Source organism: Podarcis erhardii (assembly GCF_964252035.2).
Source record: "Podarcis erhardii genome assembly, chromosome: 2".
Classification (NCBI taxonomy): domain Eukaryota; kingdom Metazoa; phylum Chordata; class Lepidosauria; order Squamata; family Lacertidae; genus Podarcis; species Podarcis erhardii.
Genome location: NC_138498.1, coordinates 16,001,179 through 16,025,637, shown reverse-complemented (window position 1 = coordinate 16,025,637; position 24,459 = coordinate 16,001,179). Strand labels below are relative to the sequence as shown.

The window sequence follows — 24,459 nt, the reverse complement described above, 5'->3', positions numbered from 1 at the left end:
CATCTGGCAACCTTACCGCAGGGGATCAGAGGCTCCCTTTGAAGGAAGAGTGGCCAATTTAACAGTCCCATCTCACCTGTAGAACCTGACTTGCAGGCTGCACTGGCCTTAGGTAGGAGTTAACTCTTACCCCCCTGAACCTAGGTGGCTGTGAAAGACAGTATTCTGCTTTTAGACCAGATTCACTTATACAAGTATCCACCCATGTCAGAAACTCAGGAGCATAATCTAATCACCAAATGTCACCTTAAACCCAGGTGATGGTCGCCACAATGGAACATCTAGGCACTATTTTCTTTCAATTGTGTTGCTGTTGTTAATTTCATTTCTATGTTGCTGTTGTTCAGTCATTTAGTCGTGTCCGACTCTTCGTGACCCCCTGGACCAAAGCACGCCAGGCACTCCTGTCTTCCGCTGCCTCCCGCAGTTTGGTCAGACTCATGCTGGTAGCTTCAAGAACACTGTCCAACCATCTTGTCCTCTGTCGTCCCCTTCTCCTTGTGCCCTCCATCTTTCCCAACATCAGGGTCTTTTCCAGAGAGTCTTCTCTTCTCATGAGGTGGCCAAAGTATTGGAGCCTCAGCTTCAGGATCTGTCCTTCCAGTGAGCACTCAGAGCTGATTTCCTTCAGAATGGATCGGTTTGATCTTCTTGCAGTCCATGGGACTCTCAAGAGTCTCCTCCAGCACCATAATTCAAAGGCATCAATTCTTCAGCAATCAGCCTTCTTTATGGTCCAGCTCTCACTTCCATATATCACTACTGGGAAAACCATAGCTTTTACTATACGGACAATTGTTGGCAAGGTGATGTCTCTGCTTTTTAAGATGCTGTCTAGGTTTGTCATTGCTTTTCTCCCAAGAAGCAGGCATCTTTTAATTTCGTGGCCATTTTAACTAACAAATCTCAAGGCACTTTACAACACATTAAAACAGCAAATAAAACAATCCAGAATAAAACAAATTCGAGCTTCAAGGAAAATAATTCAGATCCTTCTCTAAGCAATATTTTGCTTTCCCCAGTCGCCAACCTAGCATCCAGAGATTTCCACGTGGTCGCAATTGGACCTGCACTAGTCGCAAAACACGCCTGGCACCTTGCTATTTTGAATGTGGCACACGCGATCGCTTTCCAAAATATACTTTCTCAATCTGTATGCTAGCTGGGTGGGGAGGCGATCCCAGCCACCAAAAACTGCAGCTTGAAATCAGGAAAATAACAGTATCTCAGCAAGTGAGACATCAATTCCTCCACTATGCATTAGTAACAACTATGCATTATTTGAGCTGATTATCTGGAAAGGACCTAAATCAGAAGCTGTTCCAGGGAAAACAGAGAATACGTTAACCTGTACACCAATGTTTATTGTGACAAGGAAATGTGGGAACCAGTATGGCTAGGCTTTCAACATCATGAAATATCACCATCTAAACATCATAGTATTTTGACATATCACAATGTCTGAAATAAGGGCAGAACTATGTATAGGCGAACAGTAGGGCTGGGTGATACCTGGTTTTCAACATCGTGATATATCACCAGCTAAACATCACAATATACCAATATATCACAATGTCTGAAATAAGGATGAGCTGTGTAGAGGTATTGGCTGGCTTCAAGGTTTTTCCCGTATCATGAATTTGGCCAGCGCTGGTTCCTGTGATTTGCTCCCCCGCTTCATGAGGCAGGGAGAACTGAGCCAGCAGAATTAACAGGGGCTGCAGGAATCGAGAGAAACATTGGCTGGCTTCACAGCTTTTCCCACACTGTGATTTTTGCAGAGCGCACACACACACACACACACACACACACACACACACACATATAATGATTTGCTATATAACGCCAGCTCAAAAATTTTGAAACCGGTACCATGATATGGACTTCAAGCTGGTTTGGGACGATATATCGATATACCACCCAGCCCTGATACAAATCATGATTTGTGATATATTGCCAGGTCAAAAATTATGAAACTGATCTCACAATATAGCCTTCCAAAGGGGTTTTGGATAATATATCAGGCAGCCCTAGACACCAGTATTCACACTAGCTTTCAAGCATACCATTTCCCAAGTAAAAAAACCAAACTAAGAAGGCACATCGAAGCACGTAACATATTGATAGCCTGGTTCTAAAAGGGAACTCATGTTGGCAAACTAATCCAGGAACAACTAGACAGGTGCAAAAAAGAAGAAGAAATCATTCCATTTATCTTAAAACCTTCCCCTTATGTGATTATACTGAATTAATAATCCTCTGCTTGTTATACAAGAGGCAGAGAAGCAGCTTACATTCATTTTAGGCTCCTGCCCAATGGCAACCAGGCTCCAGAGAATTACACACAACATGCATACACACAGAGAGAGAGAGGCTCGATCCCCAAGGGAGAAAATTAACATATCTGAGCCACTCAACCTGCTGATAACAAAGCCTGGAGGTTAACAAAAGCGAAAGAACAAACAAGGCTTGCGTGGCACCAAGGCAGCCATGTTTTGACAGACGTCACAGTGACAGCTGATGGTATACCACTGGACTGAACACAAATGGCAACGAAGAGCAGCAGTGAATCAGAATTAAGCAAACCTACTGCAGTACATAGGGACGCGGGTGGCGCTGTGAGTAAAAGCCTCAGCGCCTAGGGCTTGCCGATCGAAAGGTCGGCGGTTCGAATCCCCGCGGCGGGGTGTCTGCTCCCGCTGCTCGGTCCCAGCGCCTGCCAACCTAGCAGTTCGAAAGCACCCCCGGGTGCAAGTAGATAAATAGGGACCGCTTACTTGCGGGAAGGTAAACGGCGTTTCCGGGTGCTGCGCTGGCTAGCCAGATGCAGCTTCGTCACGCTGGCCACGTGACCCGGTAGTGTCTCCGGACAGCGCTGGCCCCCGGCCTCTTAAGTGAGATGGGCGCACAACCCTAGAGTCTGTCAAGACTAGCCCGTAACGGGCAGGGGTACCTTTACCTTTACTTACTGCAGTACATATGGGACGCGAGTGGCGCTGTGGGTTAAACCACAGAGCCTAGGGCTTGCCGATCAGAAGGTCGGCGGTTCGAATCCCTGCGACGGGGTGAGCTTCCGTTGCTCGGTCCCCGCTCCTGCCAACCTAGCAGTTCGAAAGCACGTCAAAGTGCAAGTAGATAAATAGGTACTGCTCCGGCGGGAAGGTAAACAGCGTATCCATGTGCTGATCTGGTTCGCCAGAAGTGGCTTAGTCATGCTGGCCACATGACCCGGAAGCTGTACGCCGGCTCCCTCGGCCAATAAAGTGAGATGAGCGCTGCAACCCCAGAGTCGTCCGCGACTGGACCTAATGGTCAGGGGTCCCTCTACCTTTACCTTTATATGATACTCATGTGCAGACGCAAAGGGGGAGGATGACTGATATTGCGATTCTAACCAGCTATACTTTTGCTACCCACCTGTTCAGCATGAGCATCTGCAGAGAGTGTCTGTGCATAAGTATTTTTTGTGTGAAAAGGAAGCAATTGCGCTCAACATCCTAGATTCCATCACTAATTAAATGTGCGAAAGCAGCGATCCCTCTTGCTGTTCTGGCTTCTGGGATAGCTGCGCAGCCTGCATTCACTCCCTAAGACGCACACACATTTCTCCTTACTTTTTAGGAGGGAAAAAGTGTGTCTTATAGAGTGAAATAATAATAATACTAATAATAATTTATTATTTATACCCCGCCCATCTGGTTGGGTTTCCCCAGCCACTCTGGGCGGCTCCCAATCAAGTGTTAAAAACAATACAGCGTTAAATATTATAAACTTCCCTAAACAGGGCTGCCTTCAGCATGTCAGGTAGTTGTTTATCTCTTTGCCATCTGATGGGAGGGTGTTCCACACGGCGGGCGCCACTACCGAGAAGGCCCTCTGTCTGGTTCCCTGTAACCTCACTTCTCGCAATGAGGGAACCGCCAGAAGGCCCTTGGCGCTGGACCTCAGTGTCCGGGCTGAATGATGGGGGTGGAGACGCTCCTTCAGGTATACTGGACCGAGGTCATTTAGGGCTTTAAAGGTCAACACCAACACTTTGAATTGTGCTCGGAAACGTACCGGGAGCCAATGCAGATCTCTCAGAACCTGTGTTACGTATGGTAGTCTTCCCCAAACTGCTCCCAACTACCCCCACCTACAAAGGAGCAATCGGCCTTAAAGCAATGTCCCAAGTATTCATTGGCAAGCGGGTGTCACTCACAGCACCAATCAGCTGACTGGCGCTGATAGGGAAGCCCCTCTGAAGTTGTCCATCTGCAGGTGCAGTTTGGATTCAAACTGGGCCTGCAAATGAACATTCCGGGGCTCATTGTCAGCACTGACAACAGGCCCCTTTTAAGTGGTCACCTGACATCATAATGATGTCAGGTGACAGACTTACCTGCAGTGTTAGAACCTCATATATGGACGTACACTCTAATTGCCAAATGATGCCTTAAACCTGGGATACGGTCGCCACAATGAAATGTCTAGGCACCATTTTTGTGTGTTGCATTTTGTTTTGCAGTGGACTTTGTTGTTGTTGTTGTTGTTGATGATGATTTCATTTCCATACTACTTTATATTTCAAAGAACAAATCTCAGAGCCGTTTACAACACATTAAAACATCAAATAAAACAATTCAGAATACAGTCATATTTCATGTTACGTCCGCTTCATGTTATGTTCTTTCAGGTTATGTCCCGTGGCGACCCGGAAGTACCGGAAAGGGTTACTTCCGGGTTTCGCCACTCGCACATGCGCAGAAGCGCAAAATGACATAATGTGCATGAGCAGAAGCAGTGAATCGCAACCGTGCATGCACCGATGCACCTCTGCAGGTTGTGCTCTTTTCATGTTGCGAACGGGACTCCGGAACGGATCCCGTTCGCAACCAGAGGTACCACTGTAAAACGAATGCAAGCTAAAGCTTCAATGGCAATATTTCATATCCTTCTCTAAGTGACATTCCCCAGTCGCCAACTTTGCAACCAGAGATCTCCACGTGGTCGCAACTGGACCTGCACTATTTGCAAAATGTGCCTGGCTAATTCTGAACACTTGTCAATGTGTCCCAACACGGGTGGGTGAGAGCATTTGGGAGCAGAGCCCACGGCCTGGATCCATATACTGACCCCTACTCTAAATGGTAAGGAAAGGGGCTGCAGTGAATGTGGAAGCGGGTGTGGAAGCAGGATTTGGGGCAGGACTCCACATGGTCCCAACCTTTGGACTCCTGGCACTTGCACCAAGGCCAGCTGATCTCATCCCAAAGGTATGACCTCCTTTTATATGAATGCAATGGGCTCCTAGGTGATCACTTGCTCAGAAACTGCAGGAATGTCTACCTGTAGATAGATGTATGTATGTATGTATGTATGTATGTATGTATGTATGTATGTATTACAGTGGTACCTCGGGTTAAGAACTTAATTCTTTCTGGAGGTCCATTCTTAACCTGAAACTGTTCTTCACCTGAAGCACCACTTTAGCTAATGGGGCCTCCTGCTGCCACTGCGCCGCGATTTCTGTTCTCATTCTGAAGCAAAGTTCTTAACCTGACGTACTATTTCTGGGTTAGCGGAGTCTGTAAACTGAAGCATCTGTAACCTGAAGCGTCTGTAACCCGAGGTACCACTGTATTATTATTATTATTATTGATTCAGGTAGGTAGCCGTGTTGGTCTGACACAGTCAAAATAAATTAAAAAATTTAAAAATTGTCCAGTAGCACCTTAGAGACCAACTAAGTTTGTTCTGGGTATAAGCTTTCATGTTGTTGTTGTTGTCATTATCATCATCATCTACTTATACCCCGCCCATCTGGCTGGGCTTCCCCAGACACTCTGGGTGGCTCCCAACAGAATAATAATAATAATAATAATAATAATAATAATAATAATAATGTGATAAAACATCAAACGTTAAAAACTTCCCCAAACAGGGCTGCCTTCAGATGTGTTCTAAAAGTCAGACAGTTGTTTATTTCCTTGATATCTGATGGGAGGGTGCCACCACCGAGAAGGCCCTCAGCCTGCTTCCCTGTAATCTTACTTCTCGCAGTGAGGGAACCAGCACAAGGCCCTCGCAGTTGGACCTCAGTGTCTGGGCTGAGCGATGGGGATGGAGACACTGCTTCAGGTATACTGGGCCGAGGCTTATGGTACCACTTTCTGCTGGGAAGAAGCCATGAACGGTTGCATGGAAATGACTGTATCAGTGCATACATAACGTGGCTCCCTGCTATCCACAATTAACAAATGGTTGTTGGGATATGTTACTGGCTTAATCGGCTTTGTTCCGTACTATCACAAAGAATGATCAGCTTCCAAAATGTGCAAATTGGAAAAGAAAAAGTGAAGTTATTTCTGCAATATACAAGCTAGAGTATGCCAGCAACTGCTCTGTGTATACCCTACTACTATAGCAAATCGGAGTATATAGGTATATAAAATGAAAGTGGCCGGGCTGGATGATGTGCTGACCCTTTCTGACCTTGGACTCTGTGAAATCTATGCAATTATCTAGGGGTAACAAAAGCATTGTATGAACATGCCTGATTCACCATGGAGCAAAGGGCAATGGCCTCAAAGTAGCTGTCATACATACATGAGCACGGCTGGCGTTGTGGCTACCGAATGATATTCAACATTTATCTCAGGCCCGCACTTTCAGAACTTCGTTCCCATTCACACGCAGCAGCAGCAGCAACAACAGTGAATATCAGCCCGTTTCATTCCACACCCCTGGGCTGCGCTGTGCATCGCTATAACCTGCCTCGGGGATTTGGGGTCCTGCAAAAAAAAATAATCACTGAATCCCCACACACCCCTCACCCCAAAAAGCCACCGTTCCCTTTGCAGAGATCAAAAGGAATCTCATATTCCCAAAGCTCCAGGCCTTTCCTTATAAGCTTTCAGGAGTCCCCACCCCTGAGGAGTGCCTCAGAGGACGACATGTTCAATCTGGCTCATGTTAGGCCCATTTAGGCCTCTCCAGGCTTCCTTTGTTCCTTGAGTGACAGCTCTTTTCTAAATGCCACCTCTATGGGCTGAAAAGGCCTGGAGGGTTGCTCTGCTCCATTTGCTGATGGCTTTCCCAACCGCCAGGCTTTTTCCTTGCCTAACCACTTTAGCAGGCCTGCGTGTGCGCCCCACACTCGGTCCCTATCACAACCCCCTGGATTCCACCTCAAAAGGGGGGGGGGTGCGCTTGCATGCATGTGTATTAAGGAAGCATCTTACACGAAAACCCTTGGGATCCCCTTCCTTACTGCTGGCACGCTTGCTTTTTCGCTACCTCGTGCCGATACAGTGGTGCCTTGGGTTACATATGCTTCAGGTTACAGACTCCGCTAACCCAGAAATAGTGCTTCAGGTTAAGAACTTTGCTTCAGGATAAGAACAGAAATTGGGCTCCGGCGGCGCGGCGGCAGCAGGAGGCCCCATTAGCTAAAGTGCTTCAGGTTAAGAACAGTTTCAGGTTAAGAACGGACCTCCGGAATGAATTAAGTACTTAACCTGAGGTCCCACTGTACTCGATAGCCTAAGTGAATTTCAACCCGTTTTGATTTCATTTATTATTATGCCAGCCTTCCAAGGAGCTCTTGGTAGGATTCAAGTTCCCCATATTATTTTCAAAACACATCATGCCAAGAGAGAGATTGCCTATCCCAGGGTAATTCCCAAGGCTTAGCTCTCCTTGAGGTGATAAAGCTGTGTCTATACCAGTTTCCGAAGAATATTCCTTCATTGCACAAGAAGGAAGTCCCTCCTCACAAGAAGCTAGGTGTCAAGTAGAGAGAGGTTCTATCCTAGCTTTCCATATATTATGGTAATTTTCAATCAATCAATCTCCTTTATTCGACCGATAGTCAGAAATAAAAACAGAAATAAAACACAATACAGAATTATGAACTAAAACATCATAGGGGTACATGAATAAGGTAGGGCCACAGCACTAAACCTCTCACAGATAACCCACATCAAGGCATTCAATTGTACGTTTCCGACGCTTGAGTGCCAGGAAAAGGAATTTAGCCACTGACAAAGTTGTTTTCCTAGAAGACTTATTTAGCAGATATGCTGTCTGCTTTCCTCTTTGTCGGGGACTAAGCTGGGGTAAGTATGGGGTTATAAGATACTGTCTTAAATCGTTGTAGAAGGGACAGCTCAGTAAAATGTGCTCTGTGGATTCTACCTCACCCAATGCACAATGGCATAATCTATGGTAATTTTCTATGTGTTCTGGCTATTATTATTATTGTGTAAGAAGTACAATCCAGGCATAGATTCACCATCTCCAGGAAATTTAGGTTTGGTACACACTAATATAATGGGACGCGGGTGGCGCTGTGGTCTAAACCACAGAGCCTAGGACTTGCTGATCAGAAGGTCAGCGGTTCGAATCCCCACGACAGGGTGAGCTCCCATTGATCAGTCCCTGCTCCTGCCCACCTAGCAGTTCGAAAGCACATCAAGTGCAAGTAGATAAATAGGCGGGAAAGTAAACGGTGTTTCCGTGCGCTGCTCTGGTTCGCCAGAAGTGACTTAGTCATGCTGGCCACATGACCCGGAAGCTGTCTGCGGACAAATGCCGGCTCCCTCAGCCAGTAAAGCCAGATGAGCGCCGCAACCCCATGGTCGTCCGCGACTGGATCTAATGGTCAGGGATACCTTTACCTTTTTACACACTAATATACCTTTAAAGCACATTTAAAGCCATAAGTGCCAACCCTATGGGGCTGAGGTCCTCAGCCCCCCAAAAACAATATATTGGGATGGATCTGAGCACACACACCCCCTCTCAAGGGACTGGGTCTCACAGGGTCTCCCCACAGCCATGGTGGGTCCCTGCAGCTTTGATGGGTCTTGCGACCTCCTCCTGCCGCATGACGTCACAGATGTGCATTGTGTACATGAGGTCACGCATGTGATGCCCCCCCTAAAGTTGGGCAGAACCCGGTGCCTATGTTCAAAGCACATTCTTTCCCTCCACGTCTTCTAGGCACCACAGTTTTGTTAAGGGCTGCCGGGAATTGTTACCCACTTTAATCTGGTCCTTAGGAGAGTTTTATTTTTATTTTCAGCTAAGGCATTTTATGACTGTTCTTTCATTGCATCTGTATTGTTGATCTTACTGCTCTTGCATTTTAAAAAAGATTTTAATCATCTTCTTGTCATTTCGTTTTCTCTAGATTCTTGTAATGCTGTCTTGTGTCAATGCAACCGAGAAGGGCACTGCAGAAATGTTACTATAAATACCTATTTTTAAAAAAAGATCCCTGAGCAGTATTTTGAACCCAAGCCTCCCTGGTTCAAAGCCCCAAACACTAGCCAGCCAGAGCCTACTACACAAGGTCCCTAGCCCGGAAAGAAAAGAAGGCAGACTTTCCATAGTATGTGCTTTTTCTTTTTCTTTTTTTGAATGATTATCATCACTCAAATTATTCAGGATATTCAGTGCAATCTGGTGGGTTAGTCTCTCGGAATCCATCTCGCATAACATCCAGGAATTAGCATCAGTTTGTTCATCCATAGCAACGCACTGTAGAAACCACATCGCTGGTATTAATCATCCCTTCTGCTCATCCTCGAACACACAGGAATGCCATAAACACCTGGCTGTACAATTTGCCTTTTCCAACGATGTGACATTAAAAAAGTCAACATAAAATATTTAGGCAGTGTTGCATAAATAAATTACCGCTAGCCAAAGCAAGCATTCACACTGATTATTAGGGATGCTTTTAATGTTTGATGTATCATAGTATTTTAATATTCTTTTGGAAGCCGCCCAGAGTGGCTGGGGAGGCCCAGCCAGATGGGCGGGGTATAAATAATAAATTATTATTATTATTATTATTATTATTACTCAGAAGCAGGAGTCTGTACAAGCCACAATGTCTCAGGAGCGCAGAAAAGCCACAGAATGTTGTGCTGGGTGCAGAATTCAGCTTTTCGAGGATCTCAAGCTTTCTTTCAAAATAAGTAATAAATAAATCTAGTACTTGCAATTGCAATGATGGCTGAAAGTATATGGGCAATCCCTGCCTACGTCTCAGAAGCCAAAGGAGTTGCTTAAATAAATAAGGATTCCAGTGTTTGTTGTGGTGGGAGGGGGAAGCAGAGTTTCAGTGTTCTTGTACTTTGACCCTCACTACAGAAGGCCGGCGGTTCGAATCCCCGCGGCGGAGTGAGCTCCTGTTGTTCAGTCCTAGCTCCTGCCCACCTAGTAGTTCGAAAGCACGCCAAAAAAGTGCAAGTAGATAAATAGGTACCACTCCGGCGGGAAGGTAAACGGCGTTTCCGTGCGCTGCTCTGGTTCGCCAGAAGCAGCTTAGTCATGCTGGCCACATGACCCGGAAGCTGTCTGCAGACAAACACCAGCTCCCTCGGCCTATAGAGCGAGATGAGCGCACAACCCCAGAGTCGTCCATGACTGGACCTAATGGTCAGGGGTCTCTTTACCTTTACCTTACAGTTAGCAGTAACAGAATTGTGGAAAATAAAGTATGGAAAACAGAAGAAGGGAAATTATGCAAAAAATCTCACTTTTCTTGTCACATGGCTCTCCTGTTACAAAATTTGGTGGGTCTCTTTCTCATAGTCTAGACTGGAGGGAGCTAGCCTGTGAGCCCTACCATACATGTCCCAGAATCTCCGACAACTGGCCACAGTGGCTGAAGCTTTTCAGAACTGGTGTCAAAGAACATCTGGAAGGCCAAATGCAGTGTTAGAAATTAGCCAGGCGCCAGGCGCATTTTGCAACTGGCTATTGACCATTGGCAACCAAGTGAAGATGCCTGGGAGCCAGGATAGCGCCTGACATCTCCACCCGGGGGAGGTTCATGCCTGGGGATCCTTGGATCTGGACTGTTTTCACACACTAATACCACACTCTGCAGAATTCTATCTGTTATATTTTATCTGCACAGTCAGAATGAATTTGAGGTACCAAAATGCTTTTTCTGTGCAGCCTCAGCAGGAGCAGTGAACAAAGGTACTTTCCTTCTTTAAGTTCAGTAAGTTCTCAACCTAGCTCAAGTTTGTCATCTGAACTAGCCAGATATTTAACTGATATTCAGCCACAGTCAGTCCATCATTTGAAAAACAAGACTTTAGAGGCGTCTTGCCCAAAAATGTCAGCTAGACATTCCGTTTTGGCAACTGTAACCTTGGTTTAAAGAGCCATTTGGAGCCTAGTTTATATATCCAACACTGACCACAGGTTAGACCTAGAGCGTGAAATATAGCACATGGGAAGTTCTCCCTGTCATGCACCTCAAACCACTGTATGCCAGATGTTGCACATACAGCCTCATTGACATGCAAGCCAATGATATGAGAAATACTCTTTAAAAAAACACACTAAAAAACTACAAGTATATCCACTATCCCTTTGGCTTCAAGTTTCACAAGCTTAACATAGGAAACATAATTCCTTGCAACAAAATAAGCCTATTGGTTTTCAGTTTCTTCGTAGAGAGAAGAAAATTCTCTTGCCTCCTAGAAAGACAAGGTTTAGCGCCTTCTTTGCCTCTTAAGAATCTTGCTGTGTTCTGCAAAGGTTACACGGAGCATTGCCAGTTCTGTACAAAACCACTTCTTAGCGCCAGACCCTCTCCTTCTCCCTGGAGCTAATTGTGTATGTTTTCATCTACTTTCAGCAGCTGCTCATTAAAGAGTTGTCACCCTGCAAGAAAGGGGAGGGGTGCAAATTGCCTACAGCATCATGCTATTAATATAATTTCCACTGAGGGCCTATATACTGTCGCTAGGCTTCAGAGTCAGCCTGGCGGGTGTTGTTTTTTTAATTTTCCACCGCCACAATCTCATTTGTTCCTTCATCTGGAGAGCTATCAAGAGCATTCAAATGACCAAGAAATCTGGATAAACGGGGCAAGTGTTGTAGTTAACAAAGTCTAATGTTAGACAGCATCTTAAAAAGCAGAGACATCACCTTGCCGACAAAGGTCCGTATAGTTAAAGCTATAGTTTTCCCAGTAGTGATGTATCGAAGTGAGAGCTGGACCATAAAGAAGGCTGATTGCTGAAGAATTGATGCTTTTGCGTTATGGTGCTGGAGGAGACTCTTGAGCGTCCCATGGACTGCAAGAAGATCAAACCTATCCATTCTTAAGGAAATCAGCCCTGAGTGCTCACTGGAAGGACAGATCCTGAAGCTGAGGCTCCAATACTTTGGCCACCTCATGAGAAGAGAAGACTCCCTGGAAAAGACCCTGATGTTGGGAAAGATGGAGGGCACAAGGAGAAGAGGACGACAGAGGACGAGATGGTTGGACAGTGTTCTCGAAGCTACCAGCATGAGTTTGACCAAACTGCGGGAGGCAGTGGAAGACAGGAGTGCCTGGCGTGCTCTGGTCCAGGGGGTCACGAAGAGTCAGACATGACTAAACGACAACAATGTTGGACAAATATTTCCTGTGCGTATGATTTCAGATATATAAAATCTCCGTAACAAGCTTCCAAGCTCTGTCCACAACGCATACACAGATGCATGTGCTACAATGGCGCGGAAATGTACCATTTTCAGATCACTAGGTCATTTTACCATTCTAACAGCAATCTTTTGTGACACCTGTCCTCTAGTTTCTATTATTTGTCACCTTTGTCTCCCCACACTCTCAGATCGCCATGGGAGTACCTAGGATATCCTTTTCTGCACAACCTTTGTGCATGTGTTCTCCCCCTCCCTGAAAAAGCAGTTATCCAAAACAATGTAAATTAGAGCAGCAAGCTGACACAGAGGTCATAGATTCTAGAATTGTAAAGTTGGGTCTTCTAGTCCAACCCCCTACAATGCAGAAATCATTTGCCCAACATGGGGCTCATACCCACAACCCCGAGATTGAGAGTCTCAAGCTCTATCGGCTGAGCTATCCCAGCAGCCATGCATCATGGTATTTTTCAAGTGCAACATTCCTCAGTGGCCCCACGATTTCTACTCAATTTTGCCACCCTGCCATGATGTACAAACATCTGTGCAATTTGAGAAGAGATGATCAAATATGGATCTCGAGACACACAGACCATTCTGAAAAGTGCTAGCTGCGAGCACAAGATAACTATGGCTTTGTTTATGTTGCCTAAAATACGTTCAGGTTCGGCTGCATGCACCTAGTTGTGCTTATGGGCAAGAATATTCAAATGTGCATCCCTTTGCTAGTAATGTGGTGTTGGGAAACAGCTGCATTCGGAAGGTTTCCCCCACCTCCATCAAGCTTGCAAAAGAGTTTGTGGCCCCAGCCACCAATTATTACAGTCGCTGAACCGAAAGCAAATCAGACAGAAGGAAAATTCAGGATCACTGTCTGCAGCAACAGAAAAATAATATCTGCATCGGAAATTGAACCTGGTGGATTATTGATGTATTCTCCTAAAGTTGATCCTGCAGCGGAATCGAGTTAAGTACCCAGTATCCCTTTACTGATAAGCAGGTTATAATGGCTCCTACAACCACAACTCTTTCCTTGGACGACTGGTGTTAGGAAAGGTAGTTTAGCGTATGGCAGATGCGGTCTTACAACACAGACCATAGTCTGGTGGTTTTCAGATCCACACTACCCCTACGATTCTACGACTGCACTAGTTCTGAGAAGACATAAAACTTGGGAAGCATATAATATCATCCATACTAACCATGTGCCATGAGCGAATATCTCTTACTTTTTTTCTGGGTCTCAGGCCCGCTTTTAAGGCTGACTTCTACTTGGCTCACTATTTTTTTACTAAAACCCAGAGATCCACCAGCCAGCTACAAAATAGTGAGTGAGGGTATCTCAACCCATTCCACTAAAAAGACGGCCAAAAGGGATGCCACAAATATATCAACAACCCTCCAAACCAGCATAGGCAAACTTGGCCCTCCAGATGTTTTGAGACCGCAATTCCCATCATCCCTGACCACTGGTCCTGCTAGCTAGGGATCATGGGAGTTGTAGGCAAAGAACATCTGGAGGGCCAAGTTTGCCTATGCCTGCTCCAGGCTGAGGATAGGATAGAAATTTTTGTCTGGTGCTTAAAAGCAGATAATGATTTTAATAATTTGTAAAGTGTATGAATGCTAAAATGATGCTGGATATGAAATAATATGGCATCAGTGGTACAGTGTTAAAAAATACGCAAAAAAAGCAATAGAAAAAATAAGGCTATATTATGTCAAAGTAAATAATATGATAAAGGTGTTCAATTATAAGGAGGAAAGATTGGAGACATAATAGAAGTAATTATAATAATTAGAAATGAGTTTTGAAGAAGGGTAAGGATTTGCTGTATCTGATTGGACAAAGAGGAACACAAAAAAGGGAGGCATGAGGAGGCCAAGAAAGAAGGTTCTGTAAACATGAGTCTGAAAATTGGATTTTTTTGTTTTTATTTAGTGTACTGTTTTTGGTGTATGTTTTTTTTTTTTTGTATTTGGAAAAACAAATAAATATTTAAAAAAAATAAATAAAAGCAGCTAATGATGGTATCAGGCGTGCCTCCCTGAGGAGACTATTCCACAAGCAGGGAAGCAATCGAAGGGGTATCAAAGCACCTTACAAAAGAATCACGCTCAAGTCTGACATCAGGAAGAGAAATAGCATGGCGTCCCTATGGTACATTTCCTTGCACTTCCCTTCTGTTGTGCTTCAACTTCTGCCTACTAGAGAACAACTCCTAATAATGTCTTCTGAGGCAAGACAGAGGCGCTGGAACTCACTAAACCAATGATGGAGGCTAGTCTTCTCCTTCTTAGACGAGCACATTGAATTCTAATTCACTGTACAAGTTTCACACTGATTTTCGTTTCCGAGCACAATTCAAAGTGTTGGTGCTGAGCTTTAAAGCCCTAAACAGCCTCAGCCATGTGTACCTGAAGGAGCACCTCCACCCGTATCATTCAGCCTGGACACTGAGGTCCACCTCCGAGAGCCTTTTGGCAGTTCCCTCGCTGCAAAAAGTGAAATTACAGAGAACCAGGCAGAGGGCCTTCTCGGTAGTGGCGCCTGTGGAACGCCCTCCCATCAGATGTCACGGAAATAAACAACTATCTGAAGACATCTGAAGGCAGCCCTGTTTAGGGAAGCTTTTAATGTTTAATGTTTTATCACATTACAGTGGGACCTCAGGTTACAAACACCTCGGGTTACAAACACTTCAGGTTACAGACTCCACTAACCCGGAAGTAGTACCTCGGCTTAAGAACTTTACCTCAGGATGAGAACAGAAATTGCGCAGCGGCAGGCCCCATTAGCTAAAGTGGTACCTCAGGTTAAGAAGAGTTTCAGGTTAAGAACGGACCTCTGGAACGAATTAAGTTCGTAACCAGAGGTACAACTGTATTATTATTATTATTATTATTATTATTGAATCTCAAATACTACGTCACATCCCAGAAAGATTTTGGGCAGTCAGGATGGCCAGTAATTATTGTAGTCCTGTTTATTCCATGGACACCGAAGTTCCTGCCATTCTGCAAAATTCACACACTCACACAAACACAGTTGTAAAGGCACTCAGCTGCCAATTTCCCCTTTTCAAAACAGGACACCTTTTCAGTAGAGAAACAGTGGGTGTTTTGTGCGTGCTACAGCACTGCAGAAACACAGAGAAACTAGACGCTCTACAGAATTCTGCTTCCTAAGAATTGTAGCCAATCCTAATTTTAAGAACGAAAACATTTGCACGCCTGCAGTTCAGAAAAGGGTCACAGGTGATCGCTATGTCGCACTTTCAAACTGTGCTTTTTGCTCTTGCGTGTCCAACAACCTTCGCCAGCTTGCCGAACAGGAGCCGCCATCCGGAACAAGCGCCAAACCGTCCCACCCAAGCTGTGACTCTAGAGAAGACACATCACCTTCAAAACACTCAACCTCGCTAACCTCCACTGCACTGATCGGGTTAGCAGTACATCACCCCTTGGCCCTTTAATTACACATCTTTGCAACCATTAATCCTGATGCCATCAATTACTGGAGCTTTATCCCATTCAAAAAAAGGAAAAAGGAAAAAAAAGCATTAAGGGTCTAGCAAGCAGTCAAGTACCTCTCTTCTTTACCTGTCAATTACAGAGCATCGTGCACAACTGCAGGGCTGCGTTGCTGCGCCTATCAGGGTGCTCAAACAGCCACATACATGCTCACAAATATTCACACATCCCATTATTCTTCCACTATCCACCCTCCCGGCATTATCCTTTTTGACAGCATGTCATCCACCCAAGTCCATTTTCGAACAGAGGCCCTGAAATAATACGACTACATACCAAATGCCCTGACGAAAGCTTTGGTTTGGTAATAAGTTCTTTTACTGTTGGTTTGCTTTTTCCAAAATTATTGGGAGCAGCAGTGTGCTATACATATTCTGGTGTGTGTTCTTTCCATAAGAAGCAGTACGCTTTGCTAATTGGTGATAGATGATGTAGATTAAGGTTACCAGACGTCCCCGTTTCCCGGGGACAGTCCCCGGATTTACAAATCAGCCCCCTGACAAAATCCTATATTTCCTACTGAAGTTGAAAAGTGTCCCCGGATTCATTGAAAAAAATCTGGTAACCTTAATGTAGATAGATAGATGATAGATAGATAGATAGATGATATAGATTTGTGTGTTCCACAATGTTTTCATAATTTAAATGTGAAGGCTTGAATGGTGATTCCTGATCTTTTTTTTTACATATGTGGTGGACTTTTAAAAAAGCAAGGGTGTTTTGGGATATGATAAATGATGAGATAAAAAAGATATTTATCGTGATTATACCCCCCCCCAAAAAAAACACTCTGAAGTTTTTCTCTTAGGGATTATCAGGACAGAAGTTCCAAAAAAAGATGACTAAGCTGTTTAAGTATGTAACGGCAGAAAGCCAGGATTTTATGTGCACAAAAATTTAAGGAAGCTGTTTCCTCACTAAAGAAGAATGTGATACACTATGTGGAATCAGCAAATCCAACAGTTAAAATAAGAGAACCTAGTGGCGATTGTTTTGTGGCAGAATGGAAGCACTTTTCCAGAATATTTAAAGAAATATTATAGTACGATGAATTCAAGAGCAGGATTTGAGCTGAGAGCAACAGAAGGAATGAGGAATTATTGTGTGGTGGTTATGATATAAGAGAGAGAGGAGAGGGTGCAGCAATGGGAGACAAAGTAAAAACACCATGAAAAATGGGAGAGGAAGTCGGGGGGGGGCCACAGGAAAAATTATTATGTTTTGGAGAGCACATGTGAAATTTTTAACATTTAATAAAATATAATGAATAGGAAAAAAAGAAGGAAAAGGTGGTAAGTTTCACTAGCAAAGCTAGAAATTAATTTTAGGCAGTATTTCAGGTAGAAGAGGTTTGTTTACCTACTTGAGGAAATAGCTGTATGTTTAATGGCACTACTTCATGATCTAGAAAGCAATTCAGCCCATGTCCATTGGGTGGGGTGGAGGCCGAAATGGTGCAATAAAGATCAGCGTCTCCTGATAACAGTCAGCCAGCGTTAATACTGTCTGAAGAAAAGTAGGCTGAAAGCACTCCAACTGCAACTGATGACAGGACATAAGGCTAGGAAGTCGGTGGAGTTCTGGTAGCCCCATTTTTAAAAGGATATCGCAGAGCTAGAAAGGGAAAATCAGATGATCAAAGGGACGAAGGGACCTTCACTTCAAGGGAAAGGCTAACGAGTTTGGGCTTTCTCGGTTTAAGGGGGGAGGGTGACAGGGCATGACAGAGATTTGACAGGACTTGACAGAGCTCTATAAAGTTCTGGACAGTGTGGTGAAAACGGCAAGAGACAGGTCTCCCTCTTTAGCAATACCAGAGCAGGGATGGGGGAATTTGTGGTTCTCCAGATATTGACTCCAACTCCTAGACTCCCTTGGCCCATTGGCCAATGATGGCTGGGACTAATGGAATCCAAAAACACGTGGAAGGCCACAAGTTCCTCACCACCGACTTATAATTTGGGGAAAACAAAATAAAAAAAAATTCCTTCCAGTTTTTTTATTTTTTTTTATTATTATTTATTATTTATTATTTTTATTTTATTTTATTTTTATTTTTTGACTATGGCAGACCAACACGGCTACCTATCTGTAATTATAATTTGGGGGTTATTCAGTAAAACAGATGAGCATTATCAGTTCAAGACTGAGAAATTCAGAGAATTCAGTGCTTTTCTTCACACAACACATCATCCATTGAGGGAGTTCATGCCAATTCCTGGAAAGCAGTCCAGACAGGTAAGAAAGGGGAGGGACTGGTGGGACTGGGAATCTAGGTGACAGCCTGCAGGGTCAGGAGACAATGTGGAAACAGCAACTGAGGTCCAGCTCCGAGGGCCTCCTGGTGGTTCCGTCACTGCGAGAAGTGAGGTTACAGGGAACCAGGCAGATGGCCTTCTCAGTAGTGGCGCCCATCCTGTGGAACGCCGTCCCGTCAGATGTCAAATAAATAAACAACTATCTGAAGACATCTGAAGGCAGCCCTGTTTAGGGACGTTTTTAATGTTTGATGTTTTGTTGTGTTTTTAATATTCTGTTGGGAGCTGCCCAGAGTGCCTGGGGAAACCCAGCCAGATGGGCGGGGTATAAATAATAAATTATGAGGAGGAAGATGATGATGATGATGATGATTTAGAGGCTTTGTTTGGACTAACTGCTGCTAATAGCAGGTGATCCAAAATCAGGTTTCCCACAAAGGGGGTTGGATCACTGGTCTCCTGCTGTCTCAGAAAGTTTGGCAAAAGTGTACTAAGCACAATTCAAAGTTGGTGCTGACCTTCAAAGCCCTCAACGGCCTCGGTTCTGTATACCTGAAGGAGCGTCTCCACCCCCATCGTTCAGCCCAGACACTGAGATCCAGCGCCGAGGGCCTTCTGGCGGTTCCCTCATTGCGAGAAGTGAGGTTACAGGGAACCAGACAGAGGGCCTTCTCGGTAGTGGCACCCACCCTGTGGAACACCCTCCCTTCAGATGTGAAGGAAATAAGCAGTTATCCTATTTTTAAAAGACATCTGAAGGCAGCCCTGTTTAGGGAAGTTTTTAATATTTAATGCTGTATTGTTTTTAACATGTGATTGGGAGCCACCCAAAGTGGCTGGGGAAACTCAGCCAGATGGGCGGGTTATAAATAATAATTTATTATTATTATTATATCACAAGAAACAGCAGGGAATTCAAGCATCCAAGCTCACGTAGGGGGGCACCACATGAAGGCATTAAGCCAGGAAATTTGGAGGCCTTAAATGTTCCAAAGCGATGTACTGCTCAGGGGAAAGAGGCTTCAGCTTAACTTCTGGAAGGCCTTTATAGCACACGGACACAGCTCACCACAGCAGTGTACCAGCCCTAGCTTCATCGTCCGGGAAAAGCGTACGCCTCCAACTCACAAGAAAGGCCACCTGCATTCCACCGCAGAGATTAGCTGAAACACAGCAAGACAAATTCCCTTGCCACCCTGCTCAAACTGCCGGCTGCCTCCCCAAGTCCCCCTGAAACAGCAACTTCATCTGCTAAGTAGGTGGCAAATTCATCACAGCAGACAGGACTTATCTCTGGCTCTGGGTGAAAACAGCCCGGATTTACCAGGCCATTCACCATTAAGAATCCCCCCCCCCCCAAGCAAATGACGCTTTGCAGATGCTGTGGCAGTGGAGAGAACAAAGCCTTCTTTGCAGCCGCTACATCCCAAAACTTCTGAAAGGAGGAGATCTATGCAACAATCAGCTGGCTTCGACTCTCTCCTCCAGCAGTACTTGTAATCTAGCTAACCTTCCTTCCTTGGTGGTGTCAGATCCTCAGGAACCAGCCGTGCTTCAGTTGGAGAGGGCAAGGAAGTTGTGGCCATCAAACAGCATCCCTAGAAAGTATCCTGAGTCTGGCAAGCCGCATAAAGTTAGCTGCGCAGCTTAAACACATGGCCCAGTGGGAAGGGTCAGAAGCTCAGAGGTAGAGAGTCTACTTTCCATGCTGAAACCCTGGAGAACCACTCTGGTGGTCAATACAGACAATAATGAACTAGATGGAGCAATGGTCTAACTCAGTATAATAATAATAATAATACAGTGGTACCTCGGGTTAATGGGACGCGGGTGGCGCTGTGGGTTAAACCACAGAGGCCTAGGACTAGCCAATCAGAAGGTCAGTGGTTCGAATCCCCGCGACGGGGTGAGTTCCCGTTGCTCAGTCCCTGCTCCTGCCAAGCTAGCAGTTCGAAAGCACGCTCCGGCGGGAAGGTAAACGGCATTTCCGTGCGCTGCTCTGGTTCGCCAGAAGCGGCTTAGTCATGCTGGCCACATGACCCGGAAGCTGTACACCGGCTCCCTCGGCCAATAAAGCGAGATGAGCACCGCAACCCCAGAGTCGGTCACAACTGGACCTAATGGTCAGGGTTCCCATTACCTTTACCTTTACCTCGGGTTAAGTACTTAATTCGTTCTGGAGGTCCGTTCTTAACCTGCAAGTGTTCTTAACCTGAAGCACCACTTTAGCTAATGGGGCCTCCTGCTGCCGCCGCGCCACCGGAGCACAATTTCTGTTCTCATCCTGAAGCAAAGTTCTTAACCCGAGGTATTATTTCTGGGTTAGCTGAGTCTGTAACCTGAAGTGTATGTAACCTGAAGCGTATGTAACCTGAGGTACAACTGTAATAATAAATTTTATTTATACCCCAGCTTTCCCGGGCTCAGGGCGGCTAACAGCAATAAAACTTCAGTAAAAACACAATACCAAAAAAAAAAAAAAAAAAAAAAACAATTTAAAATACAGGTTAGAATGCAATTTAAAATGCAGCCTCATTTTAAAAGTCAAAAGCATAAGGGGAGGGAAACATAAGGATCAGACCGAGTCCAAAACAAAGGCCAGGCGGAACAGCTCTGTCTTGCAGGCCCTGCAGAAAGATGTCAAGTCCCGTAGGGCCCTAGTCTCTTGTGACAGAGCATTCCACCAAGCTGGGGCCAGTACTGAAAAGGCCCTGGCCCTAGTTGAGACCAACCTAACCACCCGCTTCATGCCAGCTGTGGGCTTGCGCTATTTTGTTATGCTGATGCAACATGGGTAGGATGTGGAGAATTCAAGGAGAAAGCTGGCCCGGTTGGGGGGGATTGGAAGGGTTTTTTTTCTGAGGAAACTGGGAAGTCTGGGCACAAGTCACCCAACAGACGGGCAGCAATGAGGGGGAGAAGAGGCCCAGCACCTTGTGGAATAGCAAGAGTGGAGAGCCCAGGAGCACGATGGAGGAGGGTCCTGGAGATAGGCTAGAGAAGAGAAGAGCTACTGGACTTGAGTAGAATGAGTCAAGAGATAGCAAGGAAGAGATCCGGAGGAGATACATGGCTGGTACAATGGAGTGGGCTTTGTTCTAAGGCAGGTAGATCCAACAGGTAGATCGCGATCTAGCGGTAGATCGTGGGGGTGTTCCAGGTAGATCGCAAGATCTCTGGGGTGCTCCTGATCGATCCCCCAGAAAAACCCAACAATTCTGGGCATAGCTCTCAACGTTTCCCCTTTATTCCTTTATTCCGAATATGATTCCCTTTATTCCTTTATTCCGAATATGATTCCTCGCAAGAAAAGGGAAAAGTTGACAGCTATGACTCTGGGTCACCACCCTCTCCACAAAAAGCTTAACAACTCTGATCAACTCCCCCCCCCCAAAAAAAAGATCAACAACTCTTGGCAATGCCAGTTTTTTTATAGTGGGAATAGGTTGCAGTCTCTTGGTAGTTGGACGTGCCTGGTCTAAGGGACTGAGACTTTATAATCAGACTACTGGGCCCAAAAATTACTCTCAAAGGATGGGAGGGGTGGGATGAAATAGGGGAGGTACCGTAATTCAGAACTCATTTGCTCCATTTTTTATTTATTTGAACTACAGTCGTATCTTTGTTCCCAAACAGAATGCATTCCAGGAGTCTGTTTGACTCTTGGAACTGTTCGAAAACCAAGGCGCAGCTTCCAACTGGCTGCCGGAGCACCCTGCAGCCAATCAGAAGCCGTACCGGACGTTCGGCTTCCCAAAATAGTTTGAAAACCAGAACACTCACTTCCGGGTTGTGGTCATTCGGGAGCCAAGGCATTTGAGATCCAAGGTACAACTGTACTCTAAAATGCCTGGACGTGCCTGGTCAATGGGATTGAGACTTTATAATCAGACTACTGGGCCCAAAAATTACTCTCAAAGGATGGGAGGGGTGGGATGAAATAGGGGAGGTACCGTAATTCAGAACTCATTTGCTCCATTTTTTATTTATTTGAACTACAGTCGTATCTTTGTTCCCAAACAGAATGCATTCCAGGAGTCCGTTTGACTCCTGGAACTGTTCGAAAACCAAGGCGCAGCTTCCAACTGGCTGCCGGAGCGCCCTGCAGCCAATCAGAAGCCGTACCGGACGTTCGGCTTCCCAAAATAGTTGGAAAACCAGAACACTCACTTCCGGGTTATGGTCATTCGGGAGCCAAGGCCAGATAAGCAAAGTACAACTGTACTCTAAAATGCATCTTAGATGTGCCTAGTGACCAGTGTTTGAAATTCACCAGGTGCCAGGGACCATTTTGCACCTGTCTCTCAACCACTTACAACCAAGTTAAGATGCCTGGGCACAAGGATGGTACCTGATGTTTCCATGATCTGAAGGTGCATGCCTGGGGATCCTCAGATTTTGACTGTTTTCACACACTAGCAACACACCCTGTAGAATTCTATCTCTTATATTTTAGCTGCACAATCAGAATTAGTTTCGGAAACCGAAAAGTCGTATTGAAAAGTTCAACTTTGGAGCCGTTTGGCTCCCAGATGGCAACTAGGCATTCTGTTTTGGCGGCCGTAACCCTGGTTTAAGGAGCCATTTGGCGCCTAGAGTTTCTAACACTGTTTAGTGAGATAATGCTGCTTGCCTTATTCTCTGCCTCTGTCCTAACAATTCGCAACGCGGAAGGTTTTGCTACCACGGCAATGCTACAGCGTTGACATGTTCCAAAGAGCTTCTTCCGCTGCAACCCTTCCAGACTCCCAAAGCTCCCTTTCCTGGGGAGTCGCTACCAAGTTAAACCCACATCAACAAACACTGCAAAATCAGGCTTCGTTTGTGTGTGTTGGGAACAGCCTCCCACACTCTCCCTCCCAAGGCCCCTGAAAAAAAAGGTTGCCTTTCACCTAAAGTCCTGCAGTGTTTGCAAGTAACTTTGGGGAGCACAAACTGTTGTGGCTGCCTTGATGTTTTCTCCAGAACTGATTGAACACTCCTATCCATGACAAGCTAAGGAGCAGCAACAGAAAACTAACATTTCTATCCATGAAACAGAAACACAGGGAGAAGGAAAGCTCTATATGTGCCCCCTTCTCTCTCTCTCTCTCTCTCTCTCTCTCTCTCTCTCTCTCTCTCTTAATAGAATCCTTGTCAAACTGGCTCCACAAGCAGCACTTGCTGGCCTTAAGATGCTATTATTAAAAATACCAACTCTAAGAGTCTGCCAGAGAGGTGCGGGAGAAGCGGGTAGAAAACAGAGGTCTCCCCAGATAAGCAATTGTTAACATGATCCATATGGTACACAAGTTGCCTTTCTGTTTAACCAAAATGATAATGGCCAAAGAATGCAGGGGAAGGGGAAGGGGGGGTTCCTAGGAGAGAATGGGAGCCGGGACAAAGCCTGCTAGTTAAAGCGTTCTCTGGAGCCGAGTTAAAAGAAAAACTCATTGTGAAAAGGAGCTGCAGCTTTCTGATTCTTTGCAGCTTAAGGAACTGCGCCCACCCCCCACCCCACTCCCTGGCACATCCAAGACCAGGAAGCCCCAGAAGCCAAGGATCGCTTTTCCTGCGCTAGAAAACAAAACAAAACACCTCGGTTATATGCATGTAAATTCTGGCAGGATTCTTTATGAAAGGTCTCCAGCTACAGAAAACGAACGTAAGGCACGTCATCAATCACAAGTTTTAACTGCATCGTGCAAAGCCCCAAACCGATCATTTTTGGCCTCCTAGCGTCTTTAAGACTTTGTGTGTTTGAGAAAGATACTGTCCTACTTCGCTGTACAGCAAACCCCTTCCAAATGATATTAATACACTATTTGTCAAAAGTAATCCTCAAAGGGCAGCAAGAGAAAAGTATAACCTCATTCATGGTTAATAAATCGTTCATGGTTCGTCAATTGATCCAAGGCAAATGCTCAATTTAATAAATGGGCTACACTAGTAAGGTATTCTCCTTATCACGATCCTGATAATTGCTGAATTCAGAGTAACAGGTTTGCTTGTTTGTTTTTAAAAAGGCAAAACTGTTTCCATTCAGACTTTTCACAAAAATGCTTTAATTTGAAGGGGGGGAAATCTGTTATCAGGGACAACTGCACAAAAAAAGCTTAAGTACTTATTTTAGTCAAAGTAATTATAGGATGCACTCTCTTTCGCAATCCTTCAAGGATGCACATCACGAAAACCCCCACTTTTGCAATAAAGTAACCTTTGTAACAGCATAATCCGAAGCATGCTTATT

General features: G+C 45.2%; 1 protein-coding gene across 2 annotated transcripts in view; it reads right to left on the bottom strand.

The window, feature by feature from the left end:
* Window positions 1–24,459, bottom strand: part of FIGNL2 (fidgetin like 2) — a 63,966-nt gene that overhangs the window by 34,848 nt on the left and 4,659 nt on the right. Inside the window, exon 1 of one of the 2 annotated variants that reach the window (XM_081849631.1) lies at window positions 4,202–4,516. The exons of the other annotated variant lie outside the window; for it this stretch is intronic. Within the exon in view, the coding sequence (XP_081705757.1) occupies window positions 4,202–4,310 (109 nt within the window). The 5' untranslated portion in view covers window positions 4,311–4,516. Of the gene's footprint in view, window positions 1–4,201; window positions 4,517–24,459 lie in introns of those variants that run through there. 2 annotated transcript variants of the gene reach the window in all.